This window comes from Nannospalax galili, unplaced genomic scaffold (assembly GCF_000622305.1).
Source record: "Nannospalax galili isolate Female #2095 unplaced genomic scaffold, S.galili_v1.0 scaffold323, whole genome shotgun sequence".
NCBI lineage: Eukaryota > Metazoa > Chordata > Mammalia > Rodentia > Spalacidae > Nannospalax > Nannospalax galili.
The window spans coordinates 1,523,457-1,537,501 of NW_008350329.1; the positions used below are offsets into that span (position 1 = coordinate 1,523,457).

The window sequence follows — 14,045 nt, forward strand, 5'->3', positions numbered from 1 at the left end:
TCCCCAAATACAAGTTTGCTGTGGGAAAAGGGTTGTATAACAGTAAAAATACTGAATATAGCACACAAAGAAGTACAGATCACATAATAATATCAAAAACACAAGTGTTTAGAAAACTACTCAAGACACACAGAAGAGTTAAAAAGAATGTGTTTCCTGAAATAACATTTCCAAACAATATTCTATTTAGAAAATAAATGCATGGAAACTCCTACATGTGGCTTGGAAGTCATGGAGTAGGTGATTTTTTTTTTTTTTTAAAGGGAGGATGTTTTAAATGGTATTCTGATAAAGGAAGACAGATAGGTGTGGGCAAGTTCTTTGCAGGCACAAGAATGTGGAGAAGCCAGACATACTGCTGCTGCTACAGGCAGTGAAAGAATTCTGTATTTAGTGAGGAAGTACTTTGGTCCCAAAGGCAGTCACAGGGTACTATGGATTCTGAAATAAGACAAATTGTGCCAGGTGTGGTGGTGCACTCTAATCCCTGCACTTGGAAGCAGAGGCAGGCAGATCTCTGTGAGATCCAGGCCAGGGTAGTCTACACAGTGAGTGTCAGGCCAGCTAGTGCTATACAGTGAAGCCCTCTCTCAAAACAAACAAACAAACAAACAAACAAACAAACAAAGAAGATGAAATGATGAATGGTAAGCACACATGAGAATCCCATTTAGGCTGCGGCCCACATGTTTTACATGCATGCCATCACTGACCTTTCCAGGTACCAAATATCTGGCATGTATATGGCACTTCAATTTAACACTTGGTAATGCATTTGTGAAAGTGAAGGACAGCTAAGTTGACTCACCTCATAGAAGAGTCCTTCTGGAAACTGCTGGAAGCACTGAGCACACACAAAGCACTGTTCGTGGTATAGCTCACCATTACTATTCACGATCTTCTCGGCAGGTGCAAAGCCCCCCTTGCAACGCTCACATGTGGCGCTGGCCAGGGCATTAGCCATGTTGCTGTAACATACAAAGACAACAAGTCACAGACCATCACCCTTTAAGTAGACTTAAGACTTAGATGACACGAAGAGCAGAGGAACAAACTTTTTTCCTGTTTTTTTTTTTTTTGGTCTTTTTGAGACAGGGTCTCCCTGTAGCCTCAACTATTGACCAGGATGGCTTTGAACTCACAGATTCATCTGCCTCTGCCTCCCCAGTGCTGGGATCAAAGGCATGTGCCACCATGCCCAGCTCCAAGGAACAAATTCTATCAAGACACAAAAACTAGTATTTTATCTATAAAGCCTGGTTTCACAAGTATTCTATCTCAAAATGCCCCAGTCTCTTTACCCTAGGGACCTTAGATTATGAAAGGGCCTCTTTCTTTGCTTCTGTTTGACTTGAACATTTTTGGCATTCTTCTTAAGTGTTAGACACTAGGAACAGAGATCAAAATCAAGAGTTGCCCTTAGCTGTGTATATGCTTGTAGTTCTAGCTTCCTCAGGAGGTTGAGGCAGGAAGGTTGCTTGAAAGCAGAAGTTCAAGGATAGCATGGGCCACATAGCCATAGTGAGACCCTGTCTCAAATAAATCAGTAAATAAGTAGCTTAATTAAAACACCTGAGATAACATCTTTACAATTTTTAAATTTATTCTTTGGTATAAATACAACTATTTAGATCATATCCACCTCTGTCCCCCCTGCCCCACCCCAACTTCCCTGGGACTTCCCAGTCCATATGCCCAATCTACTAAGTCCATTTAGTGCTGTCTGTATTTGCATGGGCATAGGGCCATACTGCTAAAGAAGACTGACTTTCCTTCCCCAGGGGCTATCTACTGCCAATAGCTCCTCAGCTTGGGGTGGGGCCTTATAAGCCCCCTCGCTCCATGACATAACATCTTGACTCAATTTCTTTCCCTTTCTAGAATAGAATCTCAACTTCATGCAATTGAACACTATGTCATACCCAAACATAGACTATACCTTTGATCACTTCCAGTTTTAAAGAAACTGCTTAAAAAAACTCTCAACACAGGCTAGGCGTGGTGGCACATGTCTTTAATCCCAGCACTTGGGAGGCAGAGACAGGCAGGTATCTGTGAGTTCCAGGCCAGCCTGGTCTATATAGCAAATCCCAGGTCAGTTGGGGCTACTCGGGGAGACTCTGTTTCAAAAAAACCAAAATAAAAGCCTCTTAAAACTAGACAAGATGTCTCAGTCCTATTAAATGTGTTAAGATAAACAATGAATACTAAGAACATAAAATGTACCTTAAAATCCCAGAATTTTATATGAGATCATTTTCCAGATAAACAGGTTCAGAGGTAGATGACTAGCTCAACATTATAGAACTAACTACTTTTTTTGAGGTCTTTTTTTTTGAGACAGGGTCTCCCTGTAGTCCCAGCTGATCTGGAACTCACTATGTAGACCAGGTTGGCCTTGAACACACAGAGATCTGCCTGCCTCTGCCTCCCGAGTGCTGGGATTAAAGGTGTGTGCCACCAGGCCCAGTCAGAACTAACTACTTAATGGAGGGCATAGGACTAGAATCCAGGTTCTCTGCTTACAGGGAATCACAACCTTAATTCTGGACACTTGAGAGTATGCATCAGGGATGTGATCATGTTTTATAAATCAAGAAAATGACCAGGCTGATTGACTCTGACAGATCCCTCATGAGCCATCCCACTACATCTGGAAATCCTGGATATAGTTAATGCATGCCCTCAATTTTCTCTAACCATTGGTCCTTTGGAAGAAAAGCAGCATAGGTTTCACGTATCTATTTTTTTTTTTTTCTGAAAGTTCTAGATAAGGAAAAGATTCCCTATGCTGGCCAAGCTGTCCTTCATAATTTTATAAGCTGTTTTTATTTCAGGGGCCCATTCAGAGTACAAATTCTTCTTCTACAAGCATGTCTAATCCCCTAGCATAGCTTCTGACCTTCCAGATACTGTATTAGTTCATCCTGTAAAATGAACTGATACCACCAAGGGTGCCAAGAGACAGAGGGGATGGACAGCCTCTACAGACATTTTAACCAACTGCCTTGCTCCCATCTGTTTTCAAGTTTGGCTATTTCCTTAGCAAAGGTGGTACGGTAACACTTCTCCATTCCATCCCAATGGAGGACAGCTCTACACTTTGCCTTCTTCCCTCAAACGTTTCAAGGAAACTCTATCTTATAACCTTGTCACCATAACTTCACGTTACATCCCCATGTTCACCATCTCTCACCAATCAAAACTCAACTATAATTAGTAGGCTTGAATATAAAATATAAATGTCACTGGGAAAAAAAGGTGTCTAAGATGGGGTTCAGTGAGATGGCTCAGCAGGTAAAGGTACTTGCCACCAATCCTAATGACTTGAGTTTGATTTCTGGAACCCACATGGCAGGAGAGAACCTGACTCCAGCAAGTTGTCCTTTGACCTAGACATTGTGCTTTACCTCTCTAAAAATAAGTAAATAAAATATACTTAAAAAGAAAAGAAAAGGAGGCAGCCTCACTGCGGGGTAAACCTAGCCTAGGCTTCGTGTAAACATATTTCCACTTTGTCATGTCAGAATTAAAATCTGTAGCTTCCTTCTATCTAGATGAACTGTGGCAGTTTTAGTAAAGCTCTTAAGAGATCTGCACATCCTCCTTTCTCATCAAATTCACAAGTGTGGCTGAGTGAAGGATGGCAAACCCCACATCTGCTTAAGAATTCTCAGAAACTGTTTTGAGGCAAAATAATTAAAAGCATAAACTACTTTAGAAATCAGATAATGCCACTAAAATGGATGGCAGCATTTTAATTCTAAACTCTCGCAGGAGACCCCAAACCTCTGTAATCTTAATGAACCCCCCCAAAAGCTGGAGAACATTTCTGAAATGTCCTGATTCACCACTACTTAACTCAATGGTTGTCACGTTACCAGATACAACTCTGTGCAGAGTGCAGAAGCCTACTATGAGAAAGGAGCTTCAGACAAAATAAACATTTACAAAATTTGAAAATGTAAGGCAATGCCATTCTTTCCTCTATTAACACGTAATGAGATTACTGCTACTTTTAATTGAATTAATACACATTTATAATTTTTCTCAGTTTCAATTTCTCATTAGTACATACTGATTAAAGTTCTCTCTGAATTTCAATACTTTATTGTATTTATTTTGGTAATGCTGGGGCAGTATAAAGAGGACCTCAGACCAAAATGCTATAACCACTGACCTGCTCAAATTCATTACATTACGGACTTTAGTAACAAAAGAAGAAAAGGGAAACAGCAACCATTTGGGAAACAGCAACCATTTGCCTTCCTACTGGCCATTCATCTTTCTCCTTCCTTTCATCTTTAAAAAAAAGTTTTGTTTTTTGTTTTTCTGGAGACAAGGCTGCATGTAATGTAGGCCAGGCTAGCCTCAGATACCTGATCCTCCACCTCCCAAGTTGGGATTACAGGCATGTACCAACACGCCTGGCTCCTCTCTTGCCTGTTTCACAGATATTGTTCACATTTTTATAGTTGATTATATATATGTATATCTATCTATCAATCAATCAATCAATCAATCAATCAATCTATCTATCTATCTATCTATCTATCATCTATCTATCTATCTATCTGAGAGAGAGAGACAGAGACAGAGAGAGACAGGGAGGGGGAGGGGAAGGAAAGGGGGAGGGAGAGGGACAGCAGTCAGCACACACAGCCAAGGCTTATTAAAGTGAAAATAACACTCCACACAACACATAAAAGATAGACTCCTCATGAGGGAAGAGGTCCAGACCTGGAATACCCTACAGCTGATTATATTACTTTTAAGAGACAAATCATTAGAATGGTTACAACTAATTGCCTAATTTTTCAGACAATGTTTTTCACTAAAAAGTGTCGATGACAAAGAAACCAAAAGCCTTTCAGCACAGGACCCTAACTGGCTAGGCATGCCTGATCTCACCATCACTTCTACAGGCCGACCTCACACAATAAGCTGTAATAAAGCTTTCAAGTTTCTCCAGTACCTCATTAAGTGAAACAAATTTTCTACTCTTAAAATATAACAATGTACAAAATGCAATTATCAAATGTCTTCAGAGTTTATTAACCAGCTCAAATATTGATCATAGAATAATTCCCTAACATGTTTGCCAATGTAATTTTTAGTTTCATCCAACCTGCTCTTTGAGAACTTTTAGAATATGTTTTCCTGTTATGGATTCTGACAACATAACTGCTAACTTTCTTATGAACAAGACAATGAAAATATACCATCATTTGGAAGACAAGGGCTTTCTATTCCTTCTGGGAAGGTAGCATTTTCCTTGACATCTATATGCCCCCTGATGGAAATTTTACAAGGCAATCTATGAACCACCCTGAGCCCTCAGCACACCCAGGAAAAACCCTGCTAAATAAATCACATTGGCCCTGATCAAACTGGCTAGGGGATCCAAAGCTGAAAAACTTGACATCTGAAAGCAGGGAAGGGGAGACTCACAATTTTGCATAAAAGTCACAAAACTCCTTGTAGACTTTGACATCGCTGTGCCTGCGCTGCAGGTTTGATACAGCTCTCTCGTCTTCATTCCCATTAGCCTCGTGGACACTGTTCAGAACTGTTTGGGGGATTTCTTCATTTTCTGGGATGGTGCTGGGGCACATGCGGCCTGTGAAAGCCATTGTGCAGGCTTGAGAGCTCAGAGCCTGGGACGCCAGGGCAGGATATGAAGAAGAGAAACAATCCAGGCCTCCAGCTTCCCAGCCAGGGTCACTCCCACTGCTCCCACATGCGTCATCCGACTGCCAGGGTTGCTGCTGACTCTTTAACTAAGAGCTCAGTAGCATAGCCGTCTGGCTTTACTGAGGCTTTTGAGAAGCTCTCAAAAACACTTCACATGGTTTGGCAATCTTTTTCTAAGAAATTCTCAACTGGGTATGCACAGAATCTTTTAGAAAGCTTGTAGGACATCCCCTGACAAGTTCCAGTGAGTATCTGTGAGTCCTTGAAACCAAGCTCTATTTTCTTCTATCTATTGCCTTCTATTTATTATCTTAAGAAAGAGCACAGTAAGGGCGTAAATGAATGGATGCAAGTGTAAATAGGAAAGAGCTAGAGCTTAATTATAACTCTTCTAGGAAACCCAGGCTAATCCTGTAAGGAACTAAGGAACTATCACATGCTTTGGTGTTTCTGTTATATTCAGTTCAAACTACTGTCTTGTGATTGAGTTAGCAATGATAATGATAATGGTGTAGCACAGGGCCACAAAAGGGTTCAGGTGATTGTGGTTCCAGTCCCTTAACCTGGTAAGCCATCCCACCCAAAGCAAAAGGGAACTTGTGAGTAGGCAGTGATGGGTGCTTGGAGGCCACATTGACAACAGGAGAGCCAGGACACCATCAGCACATAAGCAACATACAGCAGAGACCCCAAGTAACACATCAGCATAGCCCTAGGAAATGAGTATTTTAATCACAGAAGCGGAAACCAAGTCGCAAAGGGATTGAATAATAGGTAGGGGGTGAGTTTAAGACTTAAACCCTGGGCCCAACACAGTGGTGCATGCCTTTAATCTCAGCAGAGGCAGGCAAATCTCTGTGAGTTCAAGGCTAGCCTGGTCTACACAGTGAGTTCCAGGCCAGTTGGGGCTATAGGGAGACCCTATCTCAAAAAGACCAAAAAAAAAAAAAAAAAAAAAAAAAAAAAAAAATTTTTTTTTTCCTTGAGACAGAGTCTCATGTAACTCAGGCTTGCATCAAACTTGTGGTCTTTCTGCCTCAGCCTGAGGAGTGTTGGAATTACAGGCATGAGCCACAATACCCTGTATGTGTATTTATTTTATTGACTGTACCTGTTCACATTTATGTGGTATAGTGTGACATTTACAAACACAGACACACAGACACACAGACACACAGACACACACACACACACACACAAATTGGTAATGATCAGATCAGGGTAATTGGCTTGGTAATCCAACACCCCAGTCATCTCAGTCCTAAGTCATTTCTTTGGGAAATTCTGGGAACATTTAAAATCTCTACTAACTATTCTGAAATATTTAATCAATTATTGCTAACCAAGGTTATCCAACTCTGCTATAGCATTCCTAACATTAGAAGTTATTCCTCTGATATAGGTGCACCCTGGTTCCCATTGACCATCCTCTTTTCATGACTCTACCCTTTCCCTTTCTGACCAAATGAGATGCTTACTGAGGATGGAAGAGACAGGGAATGGGTAACAGAAGACAGTTAAAATACCAGTTAAGGCTATGTGATCAGTTACTGAAATGAGGCTGCAATTGTCACAAATATTTGTCCTATTTTTGTACTATCATGTTAGGCAGAATTATGACATTATTGTCTTCATTTGGAAATTAAACATGACATAAAGAGATATGATTACATAAATTATAGGTGGTGGACATATGATGGTTAATTTGACTGCATCTGGAATCAACTATGAGACATGCCTATAGGGGTAGGTTTGTAAGAGCATTTCTTGGAAGGATTAATGGGGAAGGAGTCCTCCTTAAGAATGGGTAGCGCCTTCTGGTGGCCCAGAAATAAGGTTTGACAGAAAAGCTTTTTGCTTACTTGTGCTTGTCTCTTGTGGGGGAGTACATCTACAACACTGCTGCTACTGCTACTGCCATTAGAACCCAGCTTTTTGGCCTTCCAACATGGAATGAAGACCAGTGGATCTCTAGGAATCCTCCAGCACAATGGGTCCATTGAGGTATCTAGCTTCATGGACTGAGAAGCTACTAGATTCTCAGCCTCTCTTGTGAATGTCTGTGTGAAGACAGTCATTATTGGACTACCCAAACCATAACGATGTAAGCTAACTTAATAAATCCTCTTTTAACTTATATATTAAGTTTAATGGTCCTGCTCTTCTAGGGAATGTTGATTAATGTGCCTCCCAAATAGCTGGGATTCCAGGTGTGTGATATCATGTTTGGCTGGTTTTCTTTATCACAATTAGCTGATGGACATTTTGGTTATCCTGCAGATGTCCCTTTAACATACTGATTTCAACTCCTTTGGATATATATCCAGTAGTGTGATTATTGGATCACATAATAGTCCTAGTTCTAGTTTTTAGAGAAGCTTTGGTATTATTTCCCATAATAGCTGTACTGATCTTTAAAAAATTTTTGTTTTGAGCTGTACTAATTTTCATCCTCACCAATATGAGAGTTTCCCTTTTTCTGTATTCCTATCAGTAAATTTCTTTTTTGAGCTAAAGTTTCATATACCTCAGGTTGACCTCAAATTCCCTATGCAGCCACAAGTGGTCTTTAACTCTTTTTATTTTTTGGTCTTTTTGTGACAGGGTCTCCCTGTAGCCCCAGCTGGCCTGGAACTCGCTATGTAGACCAGGCTTATCTCAATCTCATAGAGGCCTATCTACCTCTGCCTCCTGAGTGCTGGTATTAAGTGTGCCACCATGCCCAGCTGGCCTTTAACTCTTGATTTTCCTGCCTCCATTTCCCAAATGCTAGTTTTTTTTTTTTTTTTTTTTTTTTTTGATAAAAGCGGTTTAACTATGTTGAGATATCTCACTGTCTTTATCAGAATTTTCTTGATGATTAGTAATAGCGAACATTTAAAAATGCTAGTTGGCTATTTGTGTTGTGCAATGCCTGTGGAGGTCAGAAGAAGATATCAGATCCCCTGGAAATGGAGTTATAGACAGTTATTTGCTGCCATATGGGTGTTGGGAACCAAACCTGGGTACTCTGGAAGACTAGTAAGTGTTCTTAACCACTGAGCCACCTTTCAAGTCCTTTGCTAGCTATTTGTATAAGCTTTTTTCAGAAATGCCTATTTAGGTCACCTGACTCCCTGACCCTTTTTTTTTCCCCTCTTTTTTGGGTGGGGGGATGACTGAATCTTGCCTGGGCCCTCCACATGTTAAGTGCTTTACTGAGTTATATTTCAACATTGTCTGTTTAAATATGATTTTTTGTTGATGAGTTCCTTATTTATTGTGGTGGTTTGAATGAAAAATATACCCTATAAGCTCAAGTATTTGAACAGCTTGTCCCCAGTTGAAGGTGCTGTTTGAGAGGTCATGAAATCCTTATTAGTTGTGGTCTTTTTAAAAATTTATTCTTTTTATTTTAAGCATATGAGTGCACTGCCTGCATGTATGTAAGTGCACCTGTGTTGTGCAATGCCCACAGAGGACAGACGAGGGTGTCAGATCCCCTGGAATTAGAGTTACTGATAGTTGCTAGTCACCATTTGGGTGCTGGGGATTGAACCCAGGTCCTCTGCAAGAGCAGCCAATGCTCTTAACTCCTGAGCCATCAGCGGGTTTCTCTTGCAGAAAACCCAGGTTCGGTTCCCAGCACCCAATGGCAGCTAACAATCATCTGTAACTCCAGTTCCAGGGGCTTTGACACCCTTGTCTGGCCTCCAAAGGCACTGTTACGCAGATATAACACTCACACACACAAAATTTAATTTTTTTACTCGTTTATCATTTCTAACAGGGTTCTTTTTTTTTTTTTGAGATGTCTTTAGGTTTTCTATACATAAAATTGTGCTGTCTACAAATAGACAATTTGAACCTTCTCCTTTTCTGATCGCAAGTGTGGAGATAAGAGGACAACTTGAAAGAGTCTGTTCTCTCCTCCATCATACAGGCTCCAAGGACTGAACTCAGGCCATAAGGCTTGGTGACCAGTGCCTTTACCTATTGAGCCATCTCTTAAATAGAAGTTACTTCAATATTGTTTTTTTTTCTTTTATCAATGATATTATATAGTATCAAAATATTTTACAACTCTTTAATCAATCAGTATAGCAATTTGTTTATATTTTTCTAGATCACATTCTTTCTTATATGCCCTATCACCCAGGAATATCTTAATTTTGATCCACAGAGAGAAAAAGAGGCTGAGGTTCTGAAGGAAAAATAAAAAGATTATCTCCATCGCACTTCTTTATATTAGAAGCAAAAGACCCAATGAGTTGATTCTCAGCATAAACACAAAGGAAGGAAATTCTTTATGGGATTTGTTTATTTTGTATTGAAACAAGATCTCACTGTGTAGCCTTGGCTGGCCTGGAACTTATTACATAGATGAGGCTGGCCTCAAACTCATAGAGACTTACCTGCCTCAGACTAAAGGCATGTATCACCATGCTAGGTCCTGTTTGTTTTTGTTTTTTGAGACAGGCACTCACTTAACAGCTTAGGCTAGCCTGGAATTCAACAGTAATTCTTCTACCTCAGGATTTTAAGATTTAAGATGGCTAACTAGCCATCACAACGGGCTCTAAGGAAATTCTCTGTACCTTATATAGCTATTTATACTGCAACATGAGAGGGGCCCAAGTGAGGAGCCACCAACTAGGAGCTTAGGATATAGCATCCTTGACTGTAAAGATGAAGGTGAAGCAGTTTAGGGATTTTAGGAGTAACAGCACAAAGAGGCAACTATAGTGGTAAGATCTGCACACTGCACCCTGCTCACGTTGTTCTACTGTTCACATCATCATCAACACAAAATTCTTACTATGTGCTTATGATGAATCCTAATAAGTGTATCTGTTGGATGAATGAAAAGTGAGTATAAATCACAACCTCTGCTTCTCTGAGAATACAATGTGGTCAGGGAAATGGTACATAAACACATAATGATTTTTTTAGCTGGGCATGGTAGTGCACGTCTTTAGTCCCAGCACTCTCAAGGCAGAGACAGGTAGATCTCTGTGAGATTGAGGCCAGCCTGTTCTACATAGCACATGCCAGGCCAGCTGGGGCTACAGAGAGACCTTGTCTCAAAAAAAGACCCCCCCCCAAAAAAAACCCATAATGATGATTTAGTATATAAGTATAAAATGAAGACTTGTAAGGGCTAGGATAGCTTAGCTAAGAATGCATACTGCTTTTGCAGAGGACCCGAGTTCAGTTCCAGTACCCATGTTGGGCAGTTCACAATCACCTCTAACTCCAATCACCTCTAACACCTCTAGCTCTGGGGATCCAATGCTCTCTGGGTTCTGTAGGCACCTGTACTTACATGTGTAAGGTACACACACACACACATATTATAATCTAAAAGAACTAAATTCTTGGTGAGTGCTCAGTGCTCTGAGTAAGGATCAGTAACCATGAGACCAGTGAAAGATTGGGCGGCATCATTTTCCCAACAAGATAATCCCAAGAGTCATGTCTCTTTTTGTGCCAGCATGGAGAAGCACTAAAAGAAGTATACTGTTATTGCTCAAGAAGATCATGAGAGCAATTTAAGGTCAAATGAACACCACTGCTCAAGTTTACACCTGTGTATTTTGTTTCTTTTATATCACTCTGGCATTTAATAACTCCCAGAAGTACAGTCTTTTGGGATTGTAATTAACCTCAGAAAACTTTATCCCCACATTCTCAAGTAAAGCTGCTGTCATCATTCCACAGCACCAAAATAGTTCTCAGGGTGGGAGGACGTTTCTCACAAATATCCAGAAGTTCCTTCTTCTGAGCAAAGCATTTATTAGGTGACTTCTGTTGAAGATCCAGGGTTGTGTGAGGTCCTTAAGAGTTTCTCCCCAGGGGCTGGAGAGATGGCTCAGTGGTTAAGAACACTGTTCTTGCAGAAGACCCGAGTTCGAATCCCAGCATCCACATGGCAGCTAACAACTGTCCATAACTCCAGTTCCAGGGGATCCGACAGCCTCTTCTGTCCTCCTCGGGCATTGCATGACACGGTGCACTTACCCACATGCAGGCAATACACGCATACTCATAAAATAAAAATAATTTAAAAAAAAGTTTCTCCCTAGAGGTTTAATAATCTAATTAACCTGACTCATTCATCATCAAGGCTTTGGAAGTCTTTGGAAGATCCTCTAGGACAGGACTGAACCCTAAATGTTTCCTTAAGCCACCCAAAGTAGAGAGATTTCTATTCCATGAATTCATCATTCAGATCATTACTGTGGGCCAAACTTTGTCATTCACTTGAGGATGGAGTGTGGGCCCTGGCTGAGCATGCTTAATGCCGGCTGGGACAAACCACACACAGTTAACCACTCATGCTGTTAGTCCACTCTAGTACCGCAGAAGACAGCTGTAGAGCTTCAGATTCCACTACTCTGCTAACTTCATGACTGAAGCCAAAGCAAGCTCTGCCTCTGACTTTATGTCAAAGATAATTAAGCTACTTAGAGATGTCATACAAAGCATTGCAGCTGTTTCCAGGAGCTCAAATATTTTAAAAAATTTGGACATAATTATGAATAGAGTTTCCAAAAGCAGCTTTTCTGGTTGTGGGCGTGCTAGGGATTGAACTCAGAGCCTCATACAAGCTAGGCAAATACACTATCACTAAGTTAAATTCTTAGTCCCCCAAAGCACTTTAAAATGTTTTTTTTTTTATTTTACTTCGTTTTAATTTCAATGTAACATGCAGTAAGAAAAAAAATTAACAGGATTCTTTAGCACTTACAATGCATACAAAGAAAAAGGATCTTAAAAGCAATTTAGTTCTGATTTAAGAAAAAGCTCTAATTAAACACAATAAACCTATTTCCAAATATTCACTTTGGACCAAAATTAGTGAGCATTTGGTAAATATGCCTGCTGTTTATTTGCAGTATTTTTATATAACCTCTGATTATATAAAATGGGGCCAGCCCCCATTTTCCTAACACAGCAGGGAAGACATATACATGTAATAAATTAAATTAAAGGAAGAAATGGAGTAGAGAGACCTCAGGGCTGCAAAAATATGTACATTTACCTTTTCCAGAACTAAACATTTCTTCCATAAAAATATTAAATAGCCAAGCCTATAGAACTAGGGCCAGGGCTACTTCAAATATAACTTCTGTATTTTAAAAAACATAGGGCAGAAAGCCTTTTGGGTGATATTTATACATTTTAACATAATATTTCTAGGTCCCTAAATGAATCGTGAAGCATTATGCAGAATCAACAAAGTTTATCTTCTTAGATTATCTCTTAATTTAAATCTCTAGTAAATATGGTAGGTAACTACATTAAAATGTTTTTTAATTTTTATTAAGAGTGTAGGAGTGTTTTGGCTACATGTATGTAAGTACCCATGTCATACAATGTCCATGGAGGCCAGAAGAGAGCGTAGGATTTCCTAGAACTGGAATTACAGGTAGTTGTTAGCTGCCATGTGGGTGTTGGGAACCGAACCTGGATTTTCTGCAAGAACAACCAGTGTTCTTAATCTGAGTCATGATTTTGCTTTTTAAAGACAGGGTGTTACTACAAAGTCCAGGATGGCCTGGTAGACATTATGTAACCCAGGCTGGCCCCAACCTCATGATCCTCCTGCATGCTGGGATCATAGGCCGATACCAATGACCATGCGTGGCTTTTAAAGTATTTTTTACTGATAGTATCTGTAAACTATAATTCTTTTAAATAGCCATGATTAAGTTATATCTGTTGCTACCAAATACTGTGTATGGAGGGTTTAAAAACTCAAGCCAGAGCCAGGGGTGGTGGTGCATACCTTTAATCCTGGAAGCATAGGCAGGCAGATCTTTGTGAGATAAGAGGCTGGTTTGGTCTTCATAGCAAGTTCTAGGCCAGTCAGGGCTATAGGGAAACCTTCTCAAAAAGACACAAAACAACAAAACAAAACAAATACCAGAAACATCCAAGCCAGTTATTCTCTCCCTCTCCCTCTCCCTCTCCCTCCCCCTCCCTCTCTGTGGCACTCTTGAACTAGGGCCTTGTGCATCCCAGGCAAGCATTCTACCACTCAGCTATACTCTCGGCACAGAATTTTTAATCTGCTGTCTTAACATCATTAGATTCTAAGATAGTTAGCCACCCAGATCTGTGGGTCCTATATCCAGAGTAAAGGGAAATAGATCAAAAATATTGTTTTAAAATATCATCTGTGAAACAAACAAACAAAAAAGCAAAAAGAACACAAACAAAAAAACAAAAAACGGGCATGGTGACACACACCTTTAATCCCAGCAGAGGCAGGTGGATCTCTATGAGTTTGAGGCCAGCCTGGTCTACACAGTGAGTTCCAGGCCAGCTATCTGGAACAAACAAAACAAACAACACAACACAACAAA

The 14,045-nt window shown here is 40.2% G+C and overlaps 1 protein-coding gene across 2 annotated transcripts in view; it reads right to left on the reverse strand.

The window, feature by feature from the left end:
- Nucleotides 1–14,045, reverse strand: part of Lims1 (LIM zinc finger domain containing 1) — a 129,380-nt gene that overhangs the window by 23,127 nt on the left and 92,208 nt on the right. The window contains exons 1-2 of one of the 2 annotated variants that reach the window (XM_008847572.3): nt 5,452–5,658; nt 809–968 (exon numbers count right to left, since the gene is read on the reverse strand). In XM_008847572.3, the coding sequence (XP_008845794.1) occupies nt 809–968; nt 5,452–5,633 (342 nt within the window). In that variant the 5' untranslated portion in view covers nt 5,634–5,658. Of the gene's footprint in view, nt 1–808; nt 969–5,451; nt 5,659–14,045 lie in introns of those variants that run through there. The other variant, XM_029570645.1, reaches the window with a different exon arrangement.